At 40.5% G+C, this 27,785-nt stretch overlaps 1 protein-coding gene across 1 annotated transcript in view; it reads right to left on the bottom strand.

Moving 5' to 3' along the window:
* The window catches only part of DDAH1 (dimethylarginine dimethylaminohydrolase 1), a 153,621-nt gene that overhangs the window by 11,418 nt on the left and 114,418 nt on the right, over positions 1-27,785 (bottom strand). The window contains exons 3-4 of the mRNA XM_029228276.1: positions 24,770-24,843; positions 23,851-23,970 (exon numbers count right to left, since the gene is read on the bottom strand). Coding sequence (XP_029084109.1) covers positions 23,851-23,970; positions 24,770-24,843 — 194 coding nt within the window. The remainder of the gene's footprint in view (positions 1-23,850; positions 23,971-24,769; positions 24,844-27,785) is intronic.

Here is a 27,785-nt window from a genome sequence, read left to right as displayed (position 1 = left end):
GAAAATGTAGAGGAAAGAATTCTTCTACTATTCAAACTACAACCACAAGTCACATAAACCATTTCTGGAAGGAATCTTCAAACACAGTGGTTTCTGTGGAAGGCTGGGAAAAACCCCCCATACTCTTACAGGACCACTCTGAGCTCTGCGGAGGGGTGGGGAGCAGGGCATGGGCAGAAGGAACAAGGGGAGCTTCTATGGGTAGTCACAGCCCTAATTTAAGTTTTTGACTCAAGGAGTGGAGAGGAAAAAAATCAGACCAAAGTACTTCCAAAATGCAAAGTCTGGCATCCTACCTTCCCTTCTTACCCCTGCCATGCTTCTCTAAGACTAGTTCTGTAGCAGAAGCAAATCTCCCACAGTCTTATTCTTATGTCTTGAATAAGTACAGTAGACAGCTGCCTACTTGGCTACTGAGGCCATGCCCTGGCTATGTTTCTTCAGATACCTGCACCCTAAATTCAGCTCCTAAAATCTCATCATCAAAAATTAACTTCGTTGGGTATTGGGAGCTGGGTGAAAGAATTGGAATGTTTATTGAGCTATCTTCTCTTTATTGATGGTTTATCTATCTTCACTTATTTCTTTCTTTAACAATTCATTTTACAGATAAGAAAGCCAAGGTTCAGATAATTCAGTAATTTTTCCAAGGTCACACATTAAGACAGAAATCCAGGATTCAGGTCCAGGTGAGTCAGCCTCCAAATGCCCACCTTTTTACTTCACACCAATCTACCACCTTGCCAATAGCCCTTGAAAGATTAGACTTGGAGCTCACTAACTGACAGCCTGTGGGCTAATTTTTCTTGTAGATACAATTTATTTGACGTGCACATATATTGAAAAGTTTGCATTTAAGTGCATCTTAGACAGAGAAGGTCTGGCCTCTGAAGTCATCCGAGTTTGCTACTAGACTACATAGGTTGGTTTCCAGAGCTAGCTACTCTATTTTTTAAGTAGATGAAGGAAGAGCAAAGCCTTTGGGAATGGAAAAAGACAGCGGGTGAAGAGGCATTATCACCTCTAGAGCAGTAGAGGGGTAAGCTCCAAGGTAAGAGATGAGAAACGGCCAAACACACACACTTTGCAATGATGCCCAGGACCAGCCCTGTTCACTCAGACCCCACCACTGGTGGATTAATGCTTAGTCTCTGTATGAGCAAATGATTCCTTGGTTATCTCATCAGTAAGGCACACATTCAAACATTTTCCTTGCAATAATTGTAATTGTTTTGCTTTGAGACATTCAAAATCCTCTACCCAGTCTGCTTGGCCATTTGTGAAAGGGTTGCCTGGGAGGTAGGGAAGAGTCTATGCACAGGAAAGAGCATTCTTTTTTTCTGGAATAGTGTGAAGAAAATCATCATTGGGACTTTCAACTATATCCCTCTACCTAACTGTACTCTTAGCCTGGGCGCCGAACAAAAAAGTCTTTAGCATATGTTTAGTGCCCTGAGATCTTCAGCTCCAGGCAATAGTGTGCCGGTAAATATGGGGGAAAACATATGCATAATATACCTACAGAAGTTTATTATACATTTTACTGATATAAAGGATGGGTAGCATCCTTTACAATTTATAAATAATAATAAAAATTTCAATACTCTTGACTATAAATTTCATATTGTCAATTGATTCTCACAGAATGCTTCTGTTGATTTTTGCAGAGCTTGTGCGTTTGAGGCCAACCTAATAGTTGCAATTGACAAATCACTGTAGTTCCAACATGGCTGCTGGTTGATATTTTGTTTACACTAATGAGTAAGACAAATGAAACAATGAAGATATATATTGGAACTTTACTTGTTTGGCAATGATGTGAGGGACTTCTCTGCTGAAGTGCATAGTAGTTTCTGAATACTGGAAGAATATTTCCTCATTTTTCCCCTCAATGTAATGGCTACACACATGACACATTTTTTTTTTTTTTTTTTTTTTGCGGTACGCGGGCCTCTCACTGTTGTGGCCTCTCCCGTTGCGGAGCACAGGCTCCGGACGCGCAGGCTCAGCGGCCATGGCTCACGGGCCTAGCCGCTCCGCGGCACGTGGCATCTTGCCGGACCGGGGCACGAACCCGTGTCCCCTGCATCGGCAGGCGGACACTCAACCACTGAGCCACCAGGGAAGCCCACATTTTTAAGTTTAATCTGCGTGACTAAAAATTTCCCCATCACTTTCTTATGTCTAGACAATCAATAAAGTGATAAATCAAGTCCTGTTTTGTAGATTTGCTGATTTCTGTGGTGCAAACATTCTCACCATAGGCAATTTCAAGTTACCAAAGTGACATCTGAATATGGCATTGGGAAGGAATGTGCATGGGCACACTGTTACATAACATCACCATACACGCATAAACAGATGTAAATAACTGTAAGAGCACAGCTAATGGTAAAAATGTAGTAATATAATTAGGAAGTGATGAGTTTTAAATATTTATTACCTTTTTTTTTTTTTCTGCGGTACGCGGGCCTCTCACTGCCGCGGCCTCTCCCGTCGCGGAGCACAGGCTCCGGACGCGCAGGCCCAGCGGCCATGGCTCACGGGCCCAGCCGCTCCGCGGCATGTGGGATCTTCCAGGACCGGGACACGAACCCACGTCCCCCGCACCGGCAGGCGGACCCCCAACCACTGCGCCACCAGGGAAGCCCTATTACCTTTGTTTTTAATGAAATTTCTTTAATCATAAGTTTATGTAATCTGATTTTTAATAATGGATGTGTTTAACAACCAGCTGTCAAAATTCCCCAAAATGTGACAATTGACCCTGGTAAGCTAGTAGAAGCTGGCTCCAGCAAACCGCTGCCCTACACAGGGGACTTCATGGTTTTACAAGACTTGGTTGCTGAATTCCAGCAGAAGTTGGCTTTTCATAGAAAGTTACCTTAAGTCAGTCTCTACCTTCTTTGTTAGTACCAAGGATAACTTTAGTTTTAAAACCTGGCTCATGTAACTCTTGCTTTCTCATGGGCAAACAATATTTGGGGGTTAGCCTTCAATGAGCTTATGAAAAACACTGACGTTATAAGTTATCATGAATACTTAAAAGGAAGGAGAGCAAATTGGATTTGCTAAATAGGAGCCTAAATTCAATGAAGTTCTCAAACATATAAGCGAGGATGACTGATTGGAAGCTTAAAGTCTGAATGTCCTACGTATAAAGAGGAAATGAGAATTCATGGTTTGCATTCTTAAACTTGGCTCCAATTTAAATTATTGTTTCTCCTTTTACATCCCTTTCATTTCCAGTTATGTTATTTTGCTATGCTTCATGCATCTTTGTAAGTCGCTTTTACAAAATGAGGGGCAGTATGATTACATAATTTTGAACGGTTTTTCTAAAAACATGTTTTTAAATTATAAACCAAAATACAAATTATAAACAATAAAAAACATAAGTTTCTTGTACAAGATTCAAATATGAAAAATTAAAAATTCTATTGGACTTAACACAACTATATACATTTGTCAAAGCCCACTGAATTGCACATTTAAAGCTTGTGAATTTTACTGTATGGAAATTATATTTCAATAAAGCTGATTTATAAAAAATGATGGGGCTTCCCTGGTGGCGCAGTGGTTGGGAGTCTGCCTGCTAGTGCAGGGGACACGGGTTCGAGCCCTGGTCTGGGAGGATCCCACATGCCGCGGAGCGGCTGGGCCCGTGAGCCACAACTGCTAAGCCTGCGCGTCTGGAGCCTATGCTCTGCAACGGGAGAGGCCACAACAGTGAGAGGCCCGCGCACCGCGATGAAGAGTGGCCCCCACTTGCCGTGACTGGAGGGAGCCCTCGCACAGAGACAAAGACCCAGCACAGCAAAAATAAATAAATTAATTAATAAACTCCTACCCGCAACATCTTCTTTAAAAAAAAAAAAAAAGAAAAAGATGAAGTCCTGTTTCTCCCCCTCTAACCCATCTTTCTCTTTTCTCTTCTCCCTTTCCCTATGGGAAACCACTATTAAGTTTGATGTGAGTCCTTCAGATCATTTTTTACACATATACATACTTAAAACAAAACCTGTTTATCTCCCACGGAACTTGTCAGTGAGGGAGCCTGAACATCTCAATTTCTAGGGGTCCCAAAGTCCACTTCTCTCAAAGTCTGGAAACAAAAGCCTCTGCAGGTTTTGTACTCATGAAGGCAATTTCTGTGATTGTCTTACAGTTATGACATTTTTGCCCGTAAGTAGTTCCAGTGCCTGTAAATAATGTTACACAAAAACTGAATAAATATTGGGATTTTATACAGCTATTTAATTCCCTCCTACTGAAGAACACTCTTGCTGTCATGAGCTACTTGATCTTCAGGAGTCACTGCTGTCGCTAAATGCATCAGGGATAAAAGCACCTTAACTGTGATATGCTCAGAAACTGAAATTCCTGTGAAACAGGGGTGACAAATCTCATTCACGTTTTAGGATGGGTTTTCTTAACCTCAGCACTATTGACATTTTGGGCTGGATAATTCTTTGTTGTGAGGACTGTCCTGTGCATTGTAGGATATTTAGCAGCATCCCTGGCTTCTACCCACTACATGCCAGGAGCACCCACTTCCCCGCCCCCCACATTATGACAAAAATATCTGTAGATATTGTTGGATGCTCCCCTGGGTGGGAGGGAGGGGCAAATTTGTCTCTGGTTGAGAATCACTGTTTTTAGGAGAAAGCTATCAAATCTATTCATATTTTAAAAGAAGAGCAGATACTTATGGGAGACAGCAGGAAAAACAGCCAGAAAAAGAAAGAGAGAGAAATCAAACTTCCAAATAAGTATACCATTTACTCTTCTATTCTTCCTCAGAGTTAATAAGATCCCTGATAAGAAATGGATTGGTATTTAAGAAAAACACTGCTGTCTCCACATATCCTGTACAAGAAACCCAAATCCCCTGTAAATGACAACCAAACCATGGCTGATGAAGAAAGCAGCCATCCTCACCTCACCTGCTCTTGTGTGGGGAGTTACCTGGGCTCTCTGCATTTCAGGTTTTACGTTTCTGAAATGGGGAGGAGAAATCGTGGTTTCCTTCTGATTTGGCCTTTGTTAGTGTCAGACAGTGAATGCCGATAAGGTACTCTGAGAACTTGGGAAAGTGACGTCATTTTATCAAGCCCACTTCTCTTTAACGGAGGTTCGGAGAGATAAAAAATTAAGTGACTTACCTCAAATCATGCAAAGGTAGTGAACTGCAAAGCTAGGACTAGATCCTGGATCTCACGACTCGGTCCAGGCCTTTTCTATAGATCTTGGTTTGGTGGAGAGAATTTAAGTGGGACATGGAGCTTCCCTGGTGGCTCAGTTGTTGAGAATCCACCTGCCAATGCAGGGGACACGGGTTCGAGCCCTGGTCCGGGAAGATCCCACATGCCGCGGAGCAACTAAGCTCGTGTGCCACAACTACTCAGCCTGTGCTCTAGAGCCCACGAGCCACAACTACTGAAGCCCGTGAGCCACAACTACTGAGCCCACAAGCCACAACTACTGAGCCCGTGAGCCACAACTACTGAAGCCTGCCTGCCTAGAGCCCATGCTCTGCAACAAGAGAAGCCACCGCAATGAGAAGCCTGTGCACCGCAGTGAAGAGTAGCCCCCGCTCGCCTCAACTAGAGAAAGCCCGGGAGCGCAGCAACGAAGACCCAACGCAGCCAAAAATAAATAAATTAAGAAAAAAAAAAAAGAATTCAAGTGGGACAAAGAGGAGCCATATCAACCCCTCCTCCACTCCCAAGTTAAGGAGTCTCTCTTCCCTTCAAGGTCTATTCCTTGATTTGTGGAATGTCCTAGACCAGTGGTTCTCAACCTTGGCTACACGTTAGAATCATCTGGGGAGCTTTAAAAAATATATAGATTTCTGAGCCCCAACCGTAGAGATTTTTTATTTACTTGGTCTAGGGTGGGGAAAAACGTCACTGTTTCTTTTTAAATGCTTCCCCAGGTGACTCTAGATATGTAGACAGGATTGAGAACCACTATTCTGTGCCCTCTCTATAATTTCTACTAATTTGGGGGGCAGAGGGTGGTAGGGGAAAGGAGGCAGGTTATTCTCCTGTTGTCTCTGGCTCCACTGAATTAGATCCCTGCAGAGACACAGTTATTTTACAGGTGCTATTCCTCTTTTAAATGATGTCAATGTAAGCAGGGACCTCAGCCTTTCTTTGATTTCCTGAAAAAGAAAACCCTATTCACCTGGGTAATAGATTTTTCTCAAGTTTGGCAGGTTGGAATATTGCAGTAATATAGATACTTAAAATAGAATACGAAATGCTGGTGTTCTTCAAAGATTTGACAACTCTGGTTTGTGGTTCAGATCTCTTCTCTTTCCGTTTTCTCTCCTCTTTCCCTATCTCCACATTCCTATTACTTCTAACAAAGGACGTTTTGCTTTCTCTTTTGCTGTATTATCTCCTGCTGATCCCAAGCCTTCAAGGGTCTCACCTTTCACCCCAAAGGACTTATTGTATTTTCCTAAACAAAGGCAATTCTCTCGTAAGAAGAATGCAGGGTTTAGCTCTTCCAAGGGCCTATGGACACTGTGGTTGCCTCCCACATGTCTAGTCTCTGCTTTCTTAGCAATCACCCCAGTTTTCACTTGTAAATCCACACCTCTCTGTGCAGCCCCCATAATCTGGGGGAAGCTAATTCCACCTCTGACTCCAGGACTGAGACTCTAGGCCAAAGGTTCCTTTCTTGGTTCACAGTACCTGTAAGTGTCTCATTAATATTTTCATGGTGCCCTTAGGCCAAGAAAGAAAAAATGAAACCCAAACCCAAACCAACAAATAAAATAAACCCCTACAAATCTAACACTTTTGTTTATTAAGTAGTTGGGTCCAAACAACTTAATAGTAGAATTGTGTGTGATGTCTGACAGGTATATCTGTGTTCTTTTTGAAAAATTTAAATTTCTGCCGCGGTGCCCCTGTGAGTTTGTTTGTGGTGCCCCAGTGTGCCTCGATGCAGTCAGGAAACTGCAGCTCCAGAGAAATTCACCCCCTGGTTATATTAGTGGCTCAGGGATGGACAGATGATCGGTTTGGACTATTAAGAATGGACAAGATCTGAAAGAAGCTTCCTTACTTTTCTGAGAGGGCTCATGTCCCCCTCCCTGAATGTGTGTGAAGAGGCAAGTAGCCAGGAGCTGCTGGCAACACTGTGCTCCCCTGAAGAGGGGCCAGCTTTATAATGAAGCTCATCTGTGGAAGGTGAGGAGAGAGGAAAGGAATCCGGTTCTTTGACAGCATCACTAAGCAGACCCATCAAACCTACCCTAAAGTCTGTATTACTTCGGAACTACATGGACCAGTAACTCTCCTCCACTGTTTCGGCCAGCTTGAACTGGGTTTTCTGTTCATGGCTGGTGAAGATAGATTTTTATCACTGAGAACTAAATTTGGTTGTGACAGGAAGTACCTGCCTCCTCAAAACAACTTTTAAAAGTTTACTTCTCTCTCGTGTGAAAGGTGTTTTGAGGTTGTAGCACAGTATAGTGACTCGACAGTCACCATGGGCTGAAGTTCTTCTAGCTTTTTGCTGTGTCATACCTGGGATACAGCCCTTGTCCTCATGGTATAAAATAGTTGTTTATGCTCTATCACATCCCTTTCTCAAGATTCAGGAAGGGGAGAAGGGCACAACTCTTTCCTTTCAAATCCAGGCTTCCTGGATCTCATACAGAGCACCTCTACTTTCATATCATCGGGCAATACTGTCTCATTGTTATACGTAGGACAAAGAAAGCTGAGAAATGTGGACGCTATTTCAAGTGGCAATGTGCTCATATATACATATTTTAAATAAATAAATAAATTTATTTATTTTTGTCTGTGTTGGGTCTTCGTTGCTGCATGCGGGCTTTCTCCAGTTGTGGCGAGCAGGGGCTACTCTTCGTTGTGGTGCTTGTGCTTCTCATTGTGGTGGCTTCTCTTGTTGCGGAGCACGGGCTCTAGGCATGTGGGCTTCAGTAGTTGTGGCACGTGGGCTCAGTAGTTGTGGCTCACGGGCTCTAGAGTACAGGATCAGTAGTTGTGGCGCATGGGCTTAGTTGCTCCACGGCATATGGGATCTTCCCGGACCAGGGCTTGAAGCCGTGTCCCCTGCATTGGCAGGCGAATTCTTAACCACTGCACCACACAGGGAAGTCCCGGAAATGTGCTCATTTAAAACTCAAGGTTCAGTTAATAAGAAGGAAGGGTAGTATGGAAGTTGGAGAAGGCAACTGACTCAATTGGTCATCAATTGGTTCAGAGAGTAATATTTTTTACATCCCCACTATTCATATTTTGACCTCCGCCCCTTTAGGTGATTGACATACTGTTTGGATTTAATTGAGTCAAGGTATCCAAGTCATCTCAGGCGGACAGGTGATTATTAGAAGCTTCCAGTGAGGCACAGTCACATCACTGGCCCTCAGTGCAGGGCTTGGCATGGGGTAGGCGCTCAATACATACTCGTTACATGTTGACTGAATGAATGACTGATCTTTCAGCAGTGCATTTTGGCATTTCAGTAACTCTTAAAATCCTCCTAAAATCTTCTGATGCAATTTCCTATAACACACATTCACTCAGAGCTCAACCTGCAGTGAACAGCAAAGAAGAGCTGCCAGTTGGCGCTTGTGCCACGTCCTTTTGTGCAATCAATACTTGTTACTGAAGATCCAGCTTTAATCAGCTTTGGGTGCTCTCCAGGGGCCCTTCTCAAATTCTCCCTAACAAGCTCATGGATGGGACCACACAACTTCCTACCCAAGTAAACATCTGAGTTTCCTTCCTCTTTCCACTATTCCTACTTGAAGAATTTAGTATCCTGCTTGTTTTCAAGCCACAGGACTTCACACCTTCAGGCTTTTCTATTCAAGTCTAAGAGCCTACGTGCCTAATGAGAATTAGAGCAATAGGCACTCACTGTAGATATACTGTATTTTAATATGCAAATGTTATCAACAGAGAGAAAGGCACTAGATGGAACACATGATATCGTTTATTCTGGAAGCATTTCCCCCTAAAATGACACAGTATTTTAAAGAAAATTAGCTTTTCATAGGCACTTGTATTTCAATAATCTAGTGAAGTTTTGCATGGTTTTCTATTACATGAGAGTTATTTCTCTGCAGTGCCAGTTATGTTATTCAATAAGATACTATGCTGAATATTAAATGGCATTTTCTGTCCAAAGACACATGCAGTTTACTTTTAGCACGAATCTTCTCCCCCTGCCCTCAAATGCTAATGTACAGAAACTGATGTCTGGTGAACTCCAGAGTCAGTGCTTCTCACAGTGTGGTCTACAGATTACCTGCCTCTGAATCATGCAGTGGTTCCTGGGCTCCATGCCGGGGTTGCCGAATCAGAATTTCTTGTGGTGAACCCCAGAAGTGTGATGTGAGTTTCAAATGTGCACTCTGTGTGATTCTTGGGTACGCTAAAGTTTAAAAACCACTAACTTAGGGTTTTCCAATTAAATTAACATCATCATCACACATATTACCACTACTAATATTACAACTACTAGTAGCTAATCTATACTGAACTATTATCACTTGCCAGGGTATGGATGGAAAAAGAAATGGACGATTAGAAAATGTGCACAGAATGTAGCAGATTCAACACCTTTTACTTAGCTCCTAATAGGCTTTTTTTTTGAAACTCTGTACCAAGAGTCACCTCTGGATATGTGGTCACGCCTTTGAATTTGGTTCCACTTCAGAAAGGGATAAAAGGGAATGGCTTGTTGTAACCTATCTCCAAAGCTTTTTACATCTGTAGACAGGTAGTGTTTGGGTAATACCGGGCCCCAACTGCAGCATCCAGTGACCATAAATGACAAACAGATTTAGAAATGCTCTTAAAGGTTGCTGGACTAATGTGACATTTTGAAAGATGAAAACAAGGAGAAACAGTAAGCAATTATTCAAAGCAGGGTAGTATTACTGGAGTGGTTTTGCAAGAAGGCGGTGGCAAATTTACTTTTTCTTTACAATTAAAAAAAATTTTTAGTGAAATATAGTTGATTTACAATATTGTGTTAATTTCAGGTGTACAACAAAGCGATTCACTTATTCATATATATATGAATATATATATTCTTTTTTAGATTCTTTTCCCTTATACGTTATTACAAGATATTGAGTATAGTTCCCTGTGCTATAAAGTAGGTTCTTGTTGGTTATCTATTTTATATATAGTAGTGTGTATATTTTAATCCCAAACTCCGAATTTATCCCCCCTACCCCAAATTTACTTTTAATTTGTTTCTCTTGCATGTCATTATGTCTAAGGATGGCTGAAACCCCAGTATTGTATCTGGCAGTGTGGATGTATTCCCTAGAAGCTGGAGAATAATTTAGGGTTAAAATGTCACTTCTAATTTAGTGTCTACGTTTTACCATATGCTTTATTAACCTTCAGCCAAGCAATAGGATACTCATCAACACCTAGGGCATTTAATACATGTGATGTCCACGGAGAAACAGTAACCCAAAACTCAACCATTCTCCCTCCAGCTCAACTGACACATTTCCTAACCTGTTCCACATCAAGAGTACTGGTGTTGGCCTGGTGAGACTGTCACATAGGTCATGCTGTGATGTACAGTTTCATCCCATGAGGCAGAAATCATCCTGGGTGTTTTGCAGTCTTCTGCCAACTCAATTCAGCCAAGAAACAATAGGACCCCGCTGGAGATGGAGGGCATGCAAATGTTAAAGTGATTTTTTTCGTGTGCTTTGAGAGTGAGTAGAAAGATAATAAAAAAGAAATGGAAAAGGGTAAAGGACAGAGACTCCAAATTCAGATGAGCTGCTGTGTGCTGCCAATGGACACTGAAATGGAAGCCAACCCCGTTAAGTGTCTTACAAGCTTAGACGAAGGACGTCTACCAGAGTTGCTGTCAGTTGGATGTGTCTGAGTACAGCTCAGTTCTCAAACTGTGAATCTAGCTCAGTGAGATCCAGCAACACATTCTGCCCACCAATTTTCTGTGGTTTGTTCCTGTGTTGATGGAGAGAACTGAATTCACGGTGACAGTGAGAGTTTGAACTCTTTTCCGAGAATTCCACCAAAGGCGCCCCATCTAGTAGTCATTTCTGAAGTAATTTTGTTGATCATTGTTCCCTAGGGCCTAGTACAGTGCCTGGTACACAACAGGAGTTCTATAAATATCTGTCCAAGTGTTGACCTGCTCCTTTTCCTTCCCCTGCCCTTTCAAGCCCATCAGTTACAATGTTCTGTTATTTCTCTACATAGAACTCACCTCCTGCACGGGGCTCTTCATTTTCATGCCTGCTTCCCCAGTCCAGACCCTCCTGTCCTTTATTTCCAGACTGTATGATGGTACCTAACTAGTTTTATTACCACTAATCTTTCTTCCTGTTGATCATTCCAGGCATAATGTCAGACGGATCTTTTTGAAACACCACCTTTTACACCTTTGCTTAAAAAAACTTTGAGTGGCTCCCCACAGCCTGCAGATAAGAAGACCCCAATTCCTTTACTTTTGGACCAGCCCCAGCTTATTGCTTAGACCTTAAATCTCTTTCTTTCCCTGCACATACCCCTTGTTCTAGCCATTGTCTGCTGATTATAAAATAGCTATCCCCCCAGTCATCTTGTTTGTAGTGACCACTCATCCTCTGTGCCCGTATATGGCTTGCTGTTCATTCAGGTCCACCCAGACTTTGGCTCTCACCTCCTGTGATCACTCCATCCTCGGAACTCCCATCACTTCTACTAGGACCTGGGGCCATTTAGTAGGCGTTTGCCTTATCTTACACCGACACTGTTCTGTTTCTCCAGTTCAACTGGAAGGGCCTTGAGGGCAGAGACTGTTTCTCATTCATCTCAGTGTCCCCGTGTGTGAGACACTATCTTTCATACAGTTGCTGCTCAATAAATTGCTGATGATGCTCAAGAAGCCCGAGCTTCAAACTCAGCTGTGCTCTTTTTTTTTTTTTTTTTTTTCGGTACGCAGGCCTCTCACTGTTGTGGCTTCTCCCGCTGCAGAGCACGCCTCTCACTGTTGTGGCCTCTCCCGTTGCAGAGCACAGGCTCCGGATGCACAGGCTCAGAGGTCATAGCTCACGTGCCCAGCTGCTCCGCGGCATGTGGGATCCTCCTGGACCCGGGCACGAACCCGCGTCCCCTGCATTGGCAGGCGGACTCTCAACCACTGCACCACCAGGGAAGCCCTGTGCTCTCTTTTCAATCACCTTTTGAAAAGCCTCTTTTGCAGAAGAGACAGCAATAAAAGGTTTTGGAAACCCTTTTTTTTTCTTTCTATCAGACTTTTATGTATGAATTAGGATATGATGTTGTTTGTCAGATATCAAAATTAATAGTTATATATGCAATTGAAGCCTCCTCAAATAAAAATGGAACTAGGATGGAGACTTCTGCGCTTTTCTATCCTTAAGCAGGCATGAAAAACTCAGCTAAGCACAAGTCTTCTATCATTTACAGCCACTGAAAGGACGATGTCACAGTGGTCAAGAGTCTACAGTGAACCCACTTTGGAACTATCTATATCATTGGGCGCTTTATAATTAAATGGTTGCTACTTTTTGCCAAGTTTGAGACACAGTCCTTCACCTTGACTGCCTGTCATGAAATTTCCAATGAGGAGGAACAAAGCTCTCATTCCCTAGAGAGGCTGTTTCAACTTTGGTTTTTCAGGACAAGACTGAGTACAGGAGACAGGGGTCACACAGGGACAGCAGGAGGCAGAGCCAGAAGGACAACCTGTGAATTTGGATTCTAAGTTCTCTGCTTTGCCCTCAAATCCATTTTGGCCCTTTTGACAGCCATGCTTCTTTAGTAGAATCAACATATGATTATTTTTAAAAGTAAGTTCTCTAATATCAGTATGAAGTTTAACCTTATTTTTCCTCTTTGACACACATCTCTGTACATCAGGATCAGGTCCTGTTAGATTTTTCTGTGTGTATGTGTTGGGGGAGAGGGTATGGAAACATGAGCCAAATGCAAATTTCCTATTCTCAGAAAATGATAAAATGAGTGATTTTTGATAACTCAGAATATTTTTTTTGAATTTTATTTTACTTATTTTTTATACAGCAGGTTCTTATTTGTTATCCATTTTATACATATTAGTGTATACATGTCAATCCCAATCTCCCAATTCATCCCACCACCCCCACCCCCACTGCTGCTTTCCCTGCTTTGTGCCCATATGTTTGTTCTCTACATCTGTGTCTCTATTTCTGCCCTGCAAACCAGTTCATCTGTACCATTTTTCTAGATTCCACATATATGCGTTAATATACGATACTTGTTTTTCTCTTTCTGACTTACTTCACTCTGTATGACAGTCTCTAGGTCCATCCACGTCTCTACAAATGACTCAATTGTGTTCCTTTTTATGGCTGAGTAATATTCCATTGTATGTATGTACCACTTCTTCTTTATTCATTCATCTGTCAATGGGCATTTAGGTTGCTTCCATGACCTGGCTATTGTAAATAGTGCTGCAAGGAACACTGGGGTGCATTATGGTTTTCTCAGGGTATATTACCAATAGTGGGATTGCTGGGTCATATAGTAATTCTATCTTTAGTTTTTTAAGGAAAATCCATACTGTTCTCCATAGTGGCTGTATCAGTTTACATTCCCACCAACAGTGCAAGAGGGTTCCCTTTTCTCCACACCCTCTCCAGCATTTGATGTTTGTAGATTTTCTGAGGATGCCCATTCTAACTGGTGTGAGGTGATACCTCACTGTAGTTTTGATTTGCATTTCTCTAATAATTAGTGATGTTGAGCAGCTTTTCATGAGCCACTTGGCCATCTGTATGTCTTCTTTGGAGAAATGTCTATTTAGGTCTTCTGCCCATTTTGTGATTGGGCTGTTTGCTTTTTTTAATATTGAGCTGCATGAGCTGTTTACATATTTTGGAGATTAATCCTTTGTCCGTTGATTCATTTGCAAATATTTTCTCCCATTCTGAGGGTTGTCTTTTCATTTTGTTTATGGTTTCCTTTGCTGTGCAAAAGCTTTTGTTTCGTTAGGTCCCATTTGTCTATTTTTGTTTTTATTTCCATTACTCTAGGAGGTGGATCAAAAAAGATCTTGCTGTGATTTATGTCAGAGTGTTCTTCCTATGTTTTCCTCTAAGAGTTTTATAGTGTCTGGTCTTACATTTAGGTCTCGAATCCATTTTGAGTTTATTTTTGTGTATGGTGTTAGGGAGTGTTCTAATTTTATTCTTTCACATGTAGTTGTCCAGTTTACCCATAACCACTTATTGAAGAGACTATCTTTTCTCCATTGTATATCCTTGCCTCCTTTGCCATAGATTAGTTGACCATAGGTGCGTGGGTTTATCTCTGGGCTTTCTATCTTGTTCCATTGATCTATATTTCTGTTTTTGTGCAAATACCATATTGTCTTGATTACTGTAGTGTTGTAGTACAGTCTGCAGTCAGGGAGTCTGCTTCCTCCAGCTCCATTTTTTTTCCTTCAAGACTGCTTTGGCTATTCGGGGTCTTTAGTGTCTTCATACAAATTTTAACATTTTTTGTTCTAGTTCTGTAAAAAATGCCATTGGTAATTTGATAGGGATTGCATTGAATCTGTAGATTGCTTTGGGTAGTATAGTCACTTTCATAATTTTGATTCTTCCAATCCAAGAACATGGTATGTCTCTCCATCTACTTGTGTCATCTTTGATTTCTTTCATCAGTGTCTTATAGTTTTCTGAGTACAGCTCTTTAACGTCCTTAGGTAGGTTTATTCCTAGGTATTTTATTCTTTTTGTTGCAACGGTGAATGGGATTGTTTCCTTAATTTCTCTTTCTGATCTTTTGTTGTTAGTGTCTAGGAATGCAAAAGATTTCTGTACATTAAGCTTGTATCCTGCATCTTTACCAAATTCATTGATCAGCTCTAGTAGTTTTCTGGTGGCATCTTTAGGATTCTCTATGTATAGTATCCTGTCATCTGCAAACAGTGACACTTTTACTTCTTCTTTTCCAATTTGTATTCCTTTTATTTCTTTTTCTTCTCTGACTGCCGTGACTGGGACTTCCAAAACTATGTTGAACAATAGTGGTGAGAGTGGACATCCTTATCTTGTTCCTGATCTTAGAGGAAATGTTTTCAGCTTTTCACCATTGAGAATGATGTTTGCTGTGGGTTTGTCGTATATGGCCTTTCTTATGTTGAGGTAGCTTCCCTCTATACCCACTTTCTGGAGGGTTTTTATCATAAATTGGTGTTGAATTTTTTCAAAAGCTTTTCCTGCATCTATTGAGATGATCATATGGTTTTTATTCTTCAGTTTTTTAATATGGTGTATCACATTGATTTGCGTATACTGAAGAATCCTTGCATCCCTGGGATAAATCCCACTTGATCATGGTGTATGATTCTTTTAATGTGCTGTTGGATTCTGCTGTATTTTGTTGACGGTTTTTGCATCTATATTCATCAGTGATATTGGTCTGTAATTTTCTTTTTTTGTAGTATCTTTGTCTGGTTTTTGTATCAGGGCGATGGTGGCCTCGTAGAATGAATTTGGGAGTGTTCCTTCCTCTGCAATTTTTTTTTTTTTTTTTTTTTGTGGTACACGGGCCTCTCACTGTTGTGGCCTCTCCCATTGCGGAGTACAGGCTCCGGACGCGCAGGCCCAGCGGCCATGGCTCACGGACCTAGCCGCTCCGCAGCATGTGGGATCTTCCCGGACCGGGGCACGAACCCGCATCCCCCGCATCGGCAGGTGGACTCCCAACCACTGCACCACCAGGGAAGCCCCTCTGCAATTTTTTAGAAGAGTTCAAGAAAGATAGCTGTTAGCTCGTCTCTAAATGTTTGATAGAATTCACCTGTGAAGCCATCTGGTCCTGGACTTATGCTTGCTGGACGATTTTCTATCACAGTTTCAATTTCACTACTTGTGATTGGTCTGTTCATATTTTCTATTTTTTCCTGGTTCAGTCTTGGAAGGTTATACCTCTCTAAGAATTTGTCCATTTCTTTCAGGTTGTCCATTTTATTGGCATAGAGTTGCTTGTAGTAGTCTCTTAGGATGCTTTGTATTTCTGCGGTGTCTGTTGTAACTTCTCCTTTTTCATTTCTAATTTTATTTTTTATTTATTTATTTATTTTTTTTTGCGGGTACGCGGGCCTCTCACTGTTGTGGCCTCTCCCGTTGCGGAGCACAGGCTCCAGACGCGCAGGCACAGCGGCCATGGCTCATGGGCCCAGCCGCTCCGCGGCATGTGGGATCTTCCAGGACCGGGGCACGAACCCGTGTCGCCTGCATCGGCAGGCGGACTCTCAACCACTGCGCCACCAGGGAAGCCCTCTAATTTTATTGATTTGAGTCCTCTCCCTCTTTTTCTTGATGAGTCTGGCTAAAGGTTTATCAATTTTGTTTATCTTCTCAAAGAACCAGCTTTTAGTTTTATTGATATTTGCTATTGTTTTCTTTGTTTCTATTTATTTCTCCTCTTATCTTTATGATTTCTTTCCTTCTACTAAGTTTGGGTTTTGTTTGTCCTTCTTTCTCTAGTTCCTTTAGGTGTAAGCTTAGGTGGTTTATTTGAGATTTTTCTTGTTTCTTGAATAACTCAGAATATTTTAATAAAAAATTTTAGCATACCAAATGGATTGAGTGATGCCATTCAAGTTACTAACCAGTTAGGTGTTGTATTTTAAGCTATACAATGTTGAACTCTAGGCAGCAAAAGAGTAAGGAGTTTCTAACTTTCGATGGTTTTTAATTTGGACACTTTCTCTAACTTTTACTGCTGTTTGGAAGATGTTCTTTTGTACCTCTATTATAGACATAGTGATTGCTTCTAGTGGTGCACATTATTCAGGATCCTAAGCTAGGTGCTTTTGGAAGTTGTAGGAATCCTTAAAGGCAATGGCTTTCAACCTAGTCTGTGCACCAGAATCACCTGTGGTGCTTTTAAAAGTGCAGATGCTTGGTAGAGGACAGACGTGTGGTTGCCAAGGGGGAGTGGGTCGGGGAGAGAAGGATTGGGAGTTTGGGAATAGCAGATGCAAACTATTACATATAGAATGGATAAACAACAAGGTCCTACCATCTTGCACAGGGACCTATATTCAATAGCCTGTGATAAATCATAATGGAAAAGAATATGAAAAAGAATGTGTATGTATATATATATATGTATAACTGAATCACTTTGCTGTACAGCAGAAATAACACAAGATTGTAAATCAACTATACTTCAATAAAATAAATTAAAAAAAATGCAGATGCCTGGCCTGGATACCAGACCCAGAGCATCAGAATTTTCTGAGATAGGCCCAGGGCAGTGTGTTTTCAGAAAGTTCTTGAGGAGATTTTAATCCACATCTCTCACCGGGAACCACTAATTTAAGGTCACTCAGAGGCTTTTTCTTTAGTAAGCAAGAGTCTTGGATTGAAAGACCCCTTAAAAGGCCATCTGCTCAACCACCTAACAAGATGCTTGAGCTCCTGCAATGACATCCCATAGAGTCTGTTGAATACTTTTTGATGTCCATCGTATAATGGATGGAATTAACAGTGCTTTAAATATAATTTTTCCTTTTTTTTTCTTTGACATTTTCTTGAAATAATAATTTTTTTCAAGAGAAAAAAAATAATTTTTTTTCAAGAGAAAAAAAATTATTTTTCCCTTTCTCCTACTTGGCTAATTTTGCCTTCTTCCTGCCTTGGGAATTGCTGCTGATAATCAGCAAGGCTGTTTTGGTCTCACAGCTTCAGATTATTTATTGCCCTATCATGCCAAATCATTTTATTTGGCCTTGCCAGCCTTGTTGGCATACAGCTCTGGGAATATTGTCAGATAAGGCAACTGCTGCTAGGAAAAGAAGCATAAACAGTTGTTACAAACTCAGAGTCTATTTGATTTTTGTGTTTTAATTTCTTAATTCAGGCATGGTAGATTATTTTTTTAAAAAATTATTGTCTTGTGGATCTGGTGAATACAACTGGAACAGACAACCTGATACTGAGACTAAATTAAACCTGCAATGGATTGTCAATTTGCCCTTCACAGTATAGACCCAAAGCGGGAAATCTTGTGGCTACAGACTGTAATTCCCTGTAGCAACAAATGAAAATGCAAAGTCTTTATTTTTCTATTTCAATCACCCTGTTGATACTAGTTACCTCTCATTCTGTCTTTTGGTTTTTGCTCTTGCTATTCCACTTGTCATTAAAGGAAATTCCAGGCAATTAAAAAAACATACAAAATCCAAACACATCAAGGGTTTTTCCATCTTCATATTTTATATGACCACCTATAAAATAACATGGACATTTTTGGACATAAAATCAATGCTGAAGCTGAGTCAAAACGAGAAGAAGTACTGAGTGACCTCTATTATATAGTTAGTCATTCAAAAGAAAAACACGCTGTATCCTATGCCATTTAAATTAGCTTAAAGCAAGCAGCCTAGGTCCTCATTCAAGGAACCTTACAAATGTAATTCGTTACTTCAGGAAGTAGATAAAAAACTTAAAGACATTTCCATCCAAATGCATTATGATCATTTAAATTAAAATTACAAGCATACTGGAATTCCATGCACTATATTTCAGTTCCATTTATATGACAAAGGCACAAAAAATGGAGTGGTGATCTCATAATTCTTTTCTTACCACATCCTTTTAGTACTTCTATTAAAAGTCTTCCTAAACAATAATTCACTGTGATACAAAAGAATAAAATTATTAATAAAAGAAAGGCCACTAAATAAAACTGCAGATGCCCTACGGAGAAAATACCTGGTCTCCTGTGTGGAGTTAGGTTAGGAAGGTGGGGATGCGCCTCTTGCCTCCCGGCCAGCAGATGATACACCCCACTCCACCCCGACAACATGTCAGTACCACAAGTTCCTGGAGCTCCAAGCTTGGGTGGAGCGGCAGCTTCCTCATCTGATTAGTTTCAGGAACGTTTTAGCTAAGTGTCACTCTTCCCAACCTCCTTTCCTTCTCTCCCTCACTCCCTCCCTTTGTCCTTCCTTCTTTCCTTTCTCTTCCCCCCGGCAGCTGGCTGGAAGGCTGAATGCTACCAAGGAGACTGAGTTAAAAATCATTACTGTGAGTCCCTCCTGAGGGCAAGAATTATGATCTGTCCTTCCGTGACAGAGAGCATGTAATTAATCCAGGTTTCTGGAAAGCAAGTCAATTTTGTCACAGATCTAGAAAAAGAACAGGTGAGATGTGGTGCAAATCTACTCTTTATCATGTCTTTTTTCCTCCCCAACTTTACCGACATACAAAGGACAATTAAAAATTGTATATATTTAAGGTTTACAAAGACCGGCAGGCAAGGGGAAATGGGGAGATATTGGTCAGGAGGTACCAAGTTTGTCTTTTTTTCCTTAGTTAAAAAACAACAACACCAGGCTAGTCTGTGGACAAGACAGGCGTCATATAGGCGATAAAGCAGGGATCTGAGAATTAGACCCAGCTACTGGAGAATTATTTCTGTAAGTTAATCACAGCCCACTTCCAACAATATATGTATTTTTATTAAACTTTAAAAATTAAAGTGTAACATACAAGATGGCCCTCCACACCATGACTCCCTCCCTCTTTTTTTTTTTTTTTTTTTTTTTTGCAGTACGCGGGCCTCTCCTGCTGCGGAGCACAGGCTCTGGACGCGCAGGCTCCGCGGCCATGGCTCACGGGCCCAGCCCCTCCGCGGCATGTGGGATCTTCCCGGACCGGGGAACGAACCCGCGTCCCCTGCATCGGCAGGCGGACTCTCAACCACTGCGCCACCAGGGAAGCCCTCCCTCCCTCTTTTTAAAGTAACTACTATTCTGACTGCTAACAGCACAGAGTAGTTTTATCTCTTGTTTAACTTTAAGTGAATGAGATAATACAATATGTACTTTTTGGAGGTTGGCTTCTGTTGCTCAAATTATGTTTGTGAGCAGTAGTTCCAGCTGGGTGGCAACTGGAATTCTCATCTTTTTGAGAAGACAAACATTCCTCCTGCAAGAGTACTAGTAGATCTACTGCCTACACACGAATTAATTACTCTTATAGTATTTTCTTTTATAGCTAGAGGAGCAGGATGAAGGTAGTGATTGCCCAGGGGCACAAAGGCAATGATGAAAAGTGTGGGAGAAAAACTATAGCAAGGGCAGATTGCTCTAAAGGCTAATTTTGCTTAGATAATAGTATTTGTAGGGTAAGACTTGGTATCAAATATCTTTAGTAATTTCAAATCAACCTAATCTCCAGTACTTTGGCCATATCAACAGTAAAATATGGTAATAATAGGTCCTCCTTTCTTCCTTCCCTGTATTAGATAATCTCTGTTTTAAGTGTGTGTTAAATGTACTCTGCATTCTGGGCTTTTTAGCAGAGAATTGCTAGATAGATTATTTCATTTAAATATACAATGCATACACTATTAAATCTACTACAACCGAGACAGGCATGATGACTATCTCCATAAGAACCCACTTCATTAACCAAGAATAGATTGCGACCCATTACAGAGTGTTTCAAATGCAATAAGACTACCCAGAAACCCTTGGGCTCTCAGCTTTGCAAGAATATGCAAGAAGTAGTTTTATAGACTCTGAAGGAAGCAAGTACCCAGCAAGCAGTGACAGATGTGGGACGCAATCAGGCTTTCAGTGTGTGGCACAGGAAGGCACAATTCACCTCTGTCTAAATGCTATGCCCTTCGAAGAAAGGCCCAAGTGGCCAGGGGTTTTCTCTACAGAGACAAGACCGAGACATCAAGATTTGCAAAGGAAAAACAGACATCTGAGACCAAACTCATATCTTCCCTGAAACAGGTCAGATCCTGATAATAGCAAAAAATGGGAAGAGGGGAATAGTTGGAGAGAGGGGAGGATAAAGAGGGAGATTAGCTAGAACCAATCCATGGCAAAATAATTAGAAAAGGCTTTCCAACAGAAAAAGAATGGATATGGAGTAGGGTGGGCAAGTGGGGAGAGGAGAATCAGGGTCCAGGGAATCTGATTCTGGAACCATGAGATCCTATTCAAAATGCCTTATTTCATCTGTTCTCAGTATTTTCACTTGCGAAATGGAGAAAATACGCTTTCAATACTTGTAAATGATGTATTTGTCTCTGTCCATTTGTCTTTCTGCCTGTCTATATCAGTATTTATATGTCCAAATTAGTAGTAGGACTTACCCACTATCAATTTTACTGATTGATTTAATGCAGGAGCCCAAACTGTTCGCAAATAAATAAGCAGTTCAATTCACTAAATCTGAATTTCACCAACCCACCTATTTCTGACCTGAGAACATGCCCTCATGGAGATCTCATTATTCTTCAGTTTGCTTTGCTCTCCTGCTTTTGCTACAAGGGAAGAGAACGTTTTTGATGCTAGGAACATGGCGGGTGGGCATTTGCTAACTCCACAGGCCCATAGTTTATGAAGCACATTTGCTGATGGAAAATTCAATCTCCAAAAATGTCTTTCTAGTCAGTGAGGATTATTTATAGCTTCTGACACAGAAGTTTTCAAGTTTAGAGTGAACATCACTATTAACACTAACTCAAATGAACTTTAAAGGAAGGAGGACTATAAAATCCTCATAGGATGCCCTTAAAAGATGTGGTCTTAGAGGACTTGACAATGGGAAAGGAAAGATTAAGGGAGAAATGTGAGTGAGTTGCCAAGGCATCCAATGGGACTTGGGGCTTGGCTTTCTTTTTTCAGGTCATCAGTGGCCCTCTTTTCTGATTGCAGGGTCTTTCCCCTCCACTTTTTTTTTTTTTTTTTTGCAAAAGGAATGATGGTCCAACACCTCTGTAGCAATACAGCCTCTTTTGCTCAGAGCCTGTGGGTACCCAGACTCCTACTTCATGGAGATAAACTCATCTCTTGCTCACTTTTACGTCCCAAACTCTTTAGACATCACCTGCCCCATCCAGCTATCTGGGAGCCCACAAGAAAACTCTTCATTAGTTGGGCTAGTTTGCCCACATCTCATGAATATATTTTGCTTAGTTTTTGCTTTTTCCATGTCCCCACCTGTAACACTCTCTCACTGAATCCCACCCTGATAAATCCTTCAAGACCCACATCTCGCCACATTTTCTTCGTGAAGTTTTCTCTGAATATCTAAACCTCAAGAGTTTCCTCTTCTCCTCTGAATAATAGTTAGGGCTATTTCATATAACAGTGCTAGTTAACCATATTGTATTATCTCTTAGTTTGTTATATGTTAGTTTCTCCAGATTATTTAAGTTAGGGACCAATTTGAGTTAGGGACCTATTGGTTAGAGACCAAGCTATTTGAGTTAGGGACCTAGTTTACCCAAAATGGCAGATGGGGCTACTTTTTCTAGTTTGTCTACCCAGAGAGGTTCTTTCTGCTAATTCACACAAAGACACAGTACAGACCAACTTCAGCCTTTTCCTTCTCTTGTAATCAATTTCAGACATGTGCAGACCAACCCAGCTGCCATGGAGGGAAACCACAGTTAGTCCCTGAGGAGAAATTTAATCTTTCTAGATCCTCTAAGTAACACCATTCATCAGATGTTTTCCTTCAAGACACCATTTTTTTTTTAATATGCAGAAAGTTGACATAGCCTTCCAGCTGAAACAGAACAAAAGACATTCTCTAAAGGCAACAGAAAAAGCCCCAAATTCAAATTCTGAGGTAGATTGTTCAACAAGAATTGTTAAAGGTCCTAGAAATACAATCAGAGATACAGTTTGAGAAAAGGAAGAAAGGCCAAGTGAGCTGACTGAAGAAGTTGCAGATAATGCAAAGGGGAAAGTCAGCAAGTGGGAGGCAACGATTGCTTCCCAGACAAACCATACCAAGTCTAGCACTGAGGCAGAAGAGTAAAGACCTGATAGGGCAAAAAAATAAATTGTATACCTTGGGGCACAGAGACTTCCTCTCTTTGCCTAAGAGGAGTTACTGTCTTGGTCCTCTAATAAGTCATGTGTAGTGCAGGACCACCTGAGAGGAGGGGGCAAAAAGTAGTCCCAGCCCACCATTTAGTATTAGCCTTGCGATCTGGGGCGAGCCACTCGATCTAGTTCTTAACTGCAAAATAGAGATAAAACCACCTCCTGCATTCATTTATTCATCATTCTCTTTATTTAAGGACCACCATGGGCCAAGCACAAAGGCACACGTGGTGAGCAAAACAGACATGGTTTTTGCCCTTATGAAGTGTCCAGATAATCTCCCAGGTTGTTAGTTACAGAGATGAAATGTGCCTTTGAACTGGAAAGCACTGTAACGATGGAAGGTCTTCTTCACTATCAGTGACTTCCACTCTCAATCTAGCTATGCGACCCAGGGCAAGTTGTAATTTTTCTGGACTTTCCTTTCCTAAAATTTAAGTATTCCAATGCAAATGAAGAAGTTAAGATTTTTAGGTACTTCTGAATCATGTCTTTCTAAAAGATTATTATGAAATAGTTCAGAAATACAAAAGGATAAGAATAATGTAATGACCCCGTGTGTACCAATTACCTGACTTAGATAAAACATTACAAAGGGCTCTACTGGTGGGATGCCTTCCTTTTCCCCAGAAGAGATAACTGTGATGAGTTTGGTATTTATTTTTCTGAATCGGCCTTTCCAGGTAACCTGGTGTGTAAGTAAGAATGGTTCACCAGTGAAGAACTCTTCCTATAAGTGTACTTCCCAGGAAGAGTACTTATTAGGTGTTCCCAGTTCCTGATAAATGTGAGGTCGTGACAGTGTACATCACAGAAAGCTCAAGTACCAGCCTGTTCTCTCCCTGCCACCCTTGCTTGCTGTCCACCCAGTAGACAGAATTAGAAAAACCATGCGGCAGGCACCACCTACTGCCTTTAGAAAGAGCAAAGTTTTATATTTACCTTGAGAGCCTTCTGTGCAGATTCACTGGATCCAATTGCAATTAGGTTAGGCCCAGCCATGCTGCAGAAACTCTTCAAGTGCAAAGCTTCGACCACTGGGACTGTGGAGACCGCATAGTCCTATGCATATAATAGAAACAAGTCGTTTGTCATTTCAGAATAATTCTAAAACGCATTCAAATTTGCTCAAAACATTCTTGCTCTTCTGGAGGCTGCCAGGGTCCCTGAACATCTGGAAGGAAAACTGGGACCCACAAGTTTGGATATTGCCAGTTAAATGAAGATCGCTTCTAAAAAGAAAGTGCAGAGCCCCCTTCCTGACGTGTGACTGCGTCAACAGCTTCACTGGCTGACCTATGTAGTGGGCTACTCTGGAAGGATGAATATCCTGTGTAAACAAGAGCCTCACATCGCCATGGGGAACAGAGCTTTTTGGGGATTACATCCCTTCCTAAGCAGTCTGGTGAGCCAATCTGCTAATGATCGATAGAGTAAAGGGACCTTGGGAGGATGTATGTGCAATGCCTAGCCGAGTTTTCAGCACACAGTAGGCACCCAAGTACAGGTGATCTTTGATTCCAATCTGAAAAATCCACATTTCATGTTAGAGGCAATTGGGACTCCAGATTTTTTTTTTAAGTCATCGATTGTGCCAGAAACACCTGCCAGGTGGTTGTATGAGTATACACTGGGAGAAAACAGATGTCCATGATAACTTTGTTGCTGCTGTGGGAGTCCCATGAAGCCTATTTATTAAGTTCTAGCTTCTAAAACTTCTAGCAAGCATACAAACATTAGGAATTATTTTGCAAAGCCTGTGACATATAAATACCGTTATTCATGACATATTGATTCAGTGGGTCTATGAATGTTTATTAGGTAGTTACTCTGTGCCAGGCATAAATTATCCTTTACCTACCTTAAAAGTATCAGCCAAGATTTCAGCACCTCGTTGATTTGTCCTTTTGGAAAGGCCCACAAAAAACTCTCTGCCTGTAATAAATGTCATGGAACACAGTCAGTGGGTGGCACCACAGAGACGGCGTACTATTTCTCTATCTATAAATGAAGACCTTAAAGCATCACACAGTTCTTTCCTACTGTAGAGGGGCAGCTCCACTTGTACTCTGACCCCTGCTCTCTTTACACAAATCTGGTTTCAAATTATTGCCTTTAAAAATAAACTTTTTCAAATTCATAGAGGCAGAAAGTAGAATGGTGATTGCCAGGGGCTGATGCAGGGGAGGGGGGAGGGGGAAATGGGGAGTCAGTGTTTAATGGGTATGACGTTTCATTTCGGGAAGGCAGAAAAGTGCTGGAGATGGATGGTGGTGATAGTTGCACAACGTGAATGTAGTTAATAACCCTGAACTGTACATTTAAAAGTGGTTAAATGGTAAATTTTATGTTATGTATATTTTACCACAGTAAGAGAATAAAGTTTTTATTTAGGAAACCATAGAATTAAACACATTAATAACCTGTAATCAGAAATTAAGCAATAGCAATGACAAGTTAGCAGAGCTTCCTTTTTTTCCCCTAAGAGAACAATACTAGACAGTCTTGATCAGCTCAAATACCTTTTTCTATAATGTTGATATAAGGGCTGAAGAAACCATCTAGGTAAAGTGAGTTTAGTGCTGCCTGGTCTTCAGGTCTGAGCTCTAACAGCTGTTTTTAAAACAATACACCCATTTATTTCAAATCAACCATCAAAGGTTGATGTAGATAGTGCCTATCTACAGAGCACTAAAGTTTAGAAGAATGAAACTTTCTACTTATTTGGCTTTTCTGAAATTCTACAATTTTTCTTCTCAGAAGGCAAAACATTAAGTAAAAATGGTCTCCTAGTTATAGGCAAGAAAACAATTATAGTAGATAGAGTTAGGCAATACATAAATGTAGGAATTCTTATCCTCCCTTAATTCTTGGGAAAAGAATTCGACATAAAATGTGGACAAAAAATTCCAAGAGAAATCAGTACATATTTTGCCTCAGAACAAGTACAAGAAGTGTAGCCATGGAGAAAGAATTGCTTGGTAGACTTTACAGCTATTACAACTTTTATCTTCGTGGTGTCCCTATAAAAGGGGTAAAAGACATAGGTCAAATGATGTTATGATAAATTCCATTGGCTTATGCTGTCAGCAGACACAGGAATTGTTGACGGCATGTTGACAGTGTTTTTGGTAATGGTATGATTGTGTTGTCCCTTAAGAAAACTAACTACATACAAATCAAAACTTAAGTAAGAGAAAGATCCTTTACTTAACAAAAGTATTACTTACTTTATTAAAAAAGTCAGTTGAAATTTAAAAAAAAATCAAATTTCCTTAATTGTCTTAAGATAAATATAGATTCATAAATTAGATTTACATTTTTAAGAAAAACATTTAATGCATTAAGCAAATTTAAATGCATTTACAGTGGGCCTTACACATGATTTCCATTTTAAAAGAGTAAGATGAGATAGGAACATACAAAGAAACACAAACTGCTTATCTCTTTAAAAAGTAAGTTTAAGTTGGACTTCTGTTGCTAGCAGTATGGTGGGCTGTATCCCTTAAATGGCCTTCCTGATAAAAACAACTGAAGTACTGGAATCAAAATATTAAAAAGGCTTTTTTTTTGGTGTTAAGTCTCTTATGTCATTTTCTTCTATACCAATTCACTGTCTTTTTTTTTTTTTTCCTTCCTTACCTCATTCTTTCATAGGAGATATCAGGTCATTTGTCCTACTGATTTTCCTACAGTCTGGATTTGGTTGATTGCTTCCTTGTGTACCATCTAACATTAAATTGTTCCTTTATCCTTTGTATTTTTTGGCAAACTGATAGTCTATGTAGATGCTTCTTTAGATTCTTGTTCAATTTTTTTTTTTTTTTTTTTGATAGGACTACTTCAGAGGTGGGGCTGTACTTCTACTGCATCACATCCTGAGGCACATGACTGACTGTCACACTTTCAGTGATGCTAGAATGATCAGTGTGTTCAGGTGGTACCAGCCGGATTCCTCCATTATAAAGTCCCCCACTCATTTTTTTAAAATTGTTGTTTCATTCCTTTATCTTTTTTTTTTTTTCCCACCGTGTGGCATGCGGGATCTTAGTTCCCCGACCAGGGATTGAACCCATGCCCTCTGCATTGGGAGTGTGGACTCTTAACCACTGGACCGCCAGGGAAGTCCCTCATATAAAAGTTTTTACATCCTTTGATGATCATTGCACAGGTCCATTGTTTTATTAGGGATCTACAATTACTGGCTAGAATTCTAAAAATAAAAACTTTTCTCAATCAAGTATTTGGTCTACTTGAAATAGAATTCACAAAGAAAAGATAGGCTAAATGCTTGAGTCTTTCCTTTATATTTATCAATTATCACAATAATGAGTTGGTATCCCAGCAACTTATAATAATGATCAATATGTTTTTTAAAAAAACATCATTATCCACTAATAAGCCAAAGAATAAATCATAATGGAAATCAGAAAATATTTGGAATTAATGATAACAAAAATATTCATATCAAAACACAAAGGATTCAGCTAAAGCTGTACTTGAAAAGCTTTACAGCCTTAAATGCTTACTTTAAGAAGAAGAAAGGTTCAAAATTAAAGAGACAAAATTCCACCTTGAAATTCAAGGAAAAAAGAACAATAAAAACAAAGGAATTTGAAGGAAGGAAATACAGGTAGAAACAGGAAGAGAAAAGGAAACATATAAGAGAGAGGGTTCAATAAAGCCCAAAGTTGGTTCTCTGAAAAGATTAATAAAATTGACAGATCTCTGGCAAGAAATAGAAGGCACAAATAAACATTATGAACGAAAAGGGGACATAGCTGTAGTTGTCGTGAAACTTAAAACAGATATTAAGAAAATATGAATAACTTTATAGCCAACATTTTAAAAACTTAGGTAAAATAAATAAAGTCTCA

The sequence above is a fragment of the Monodon monoceros genome, unplaced genomic scaffold (genome assembly GCF_005190385.1).
Source record: "Monodon monoceros isolate NGI ecotype Baffin Bay Population unplaced genomic scaffold, NGI_Narwhal_1 Super_Scaffold_18, whole genome shotgun sequence".
Lineage (NCBI taxonomy): Eukaryota > Metazoa > Chordata > Mammalia > Artiodactyla > Monodontidae > Monodon > Monodon monoceros.
The sequence above is the reverse complement of the archived record's forward strand: the minus strand, read 5'-3'. Positions and strand labels throughout refer to the sequence as shown.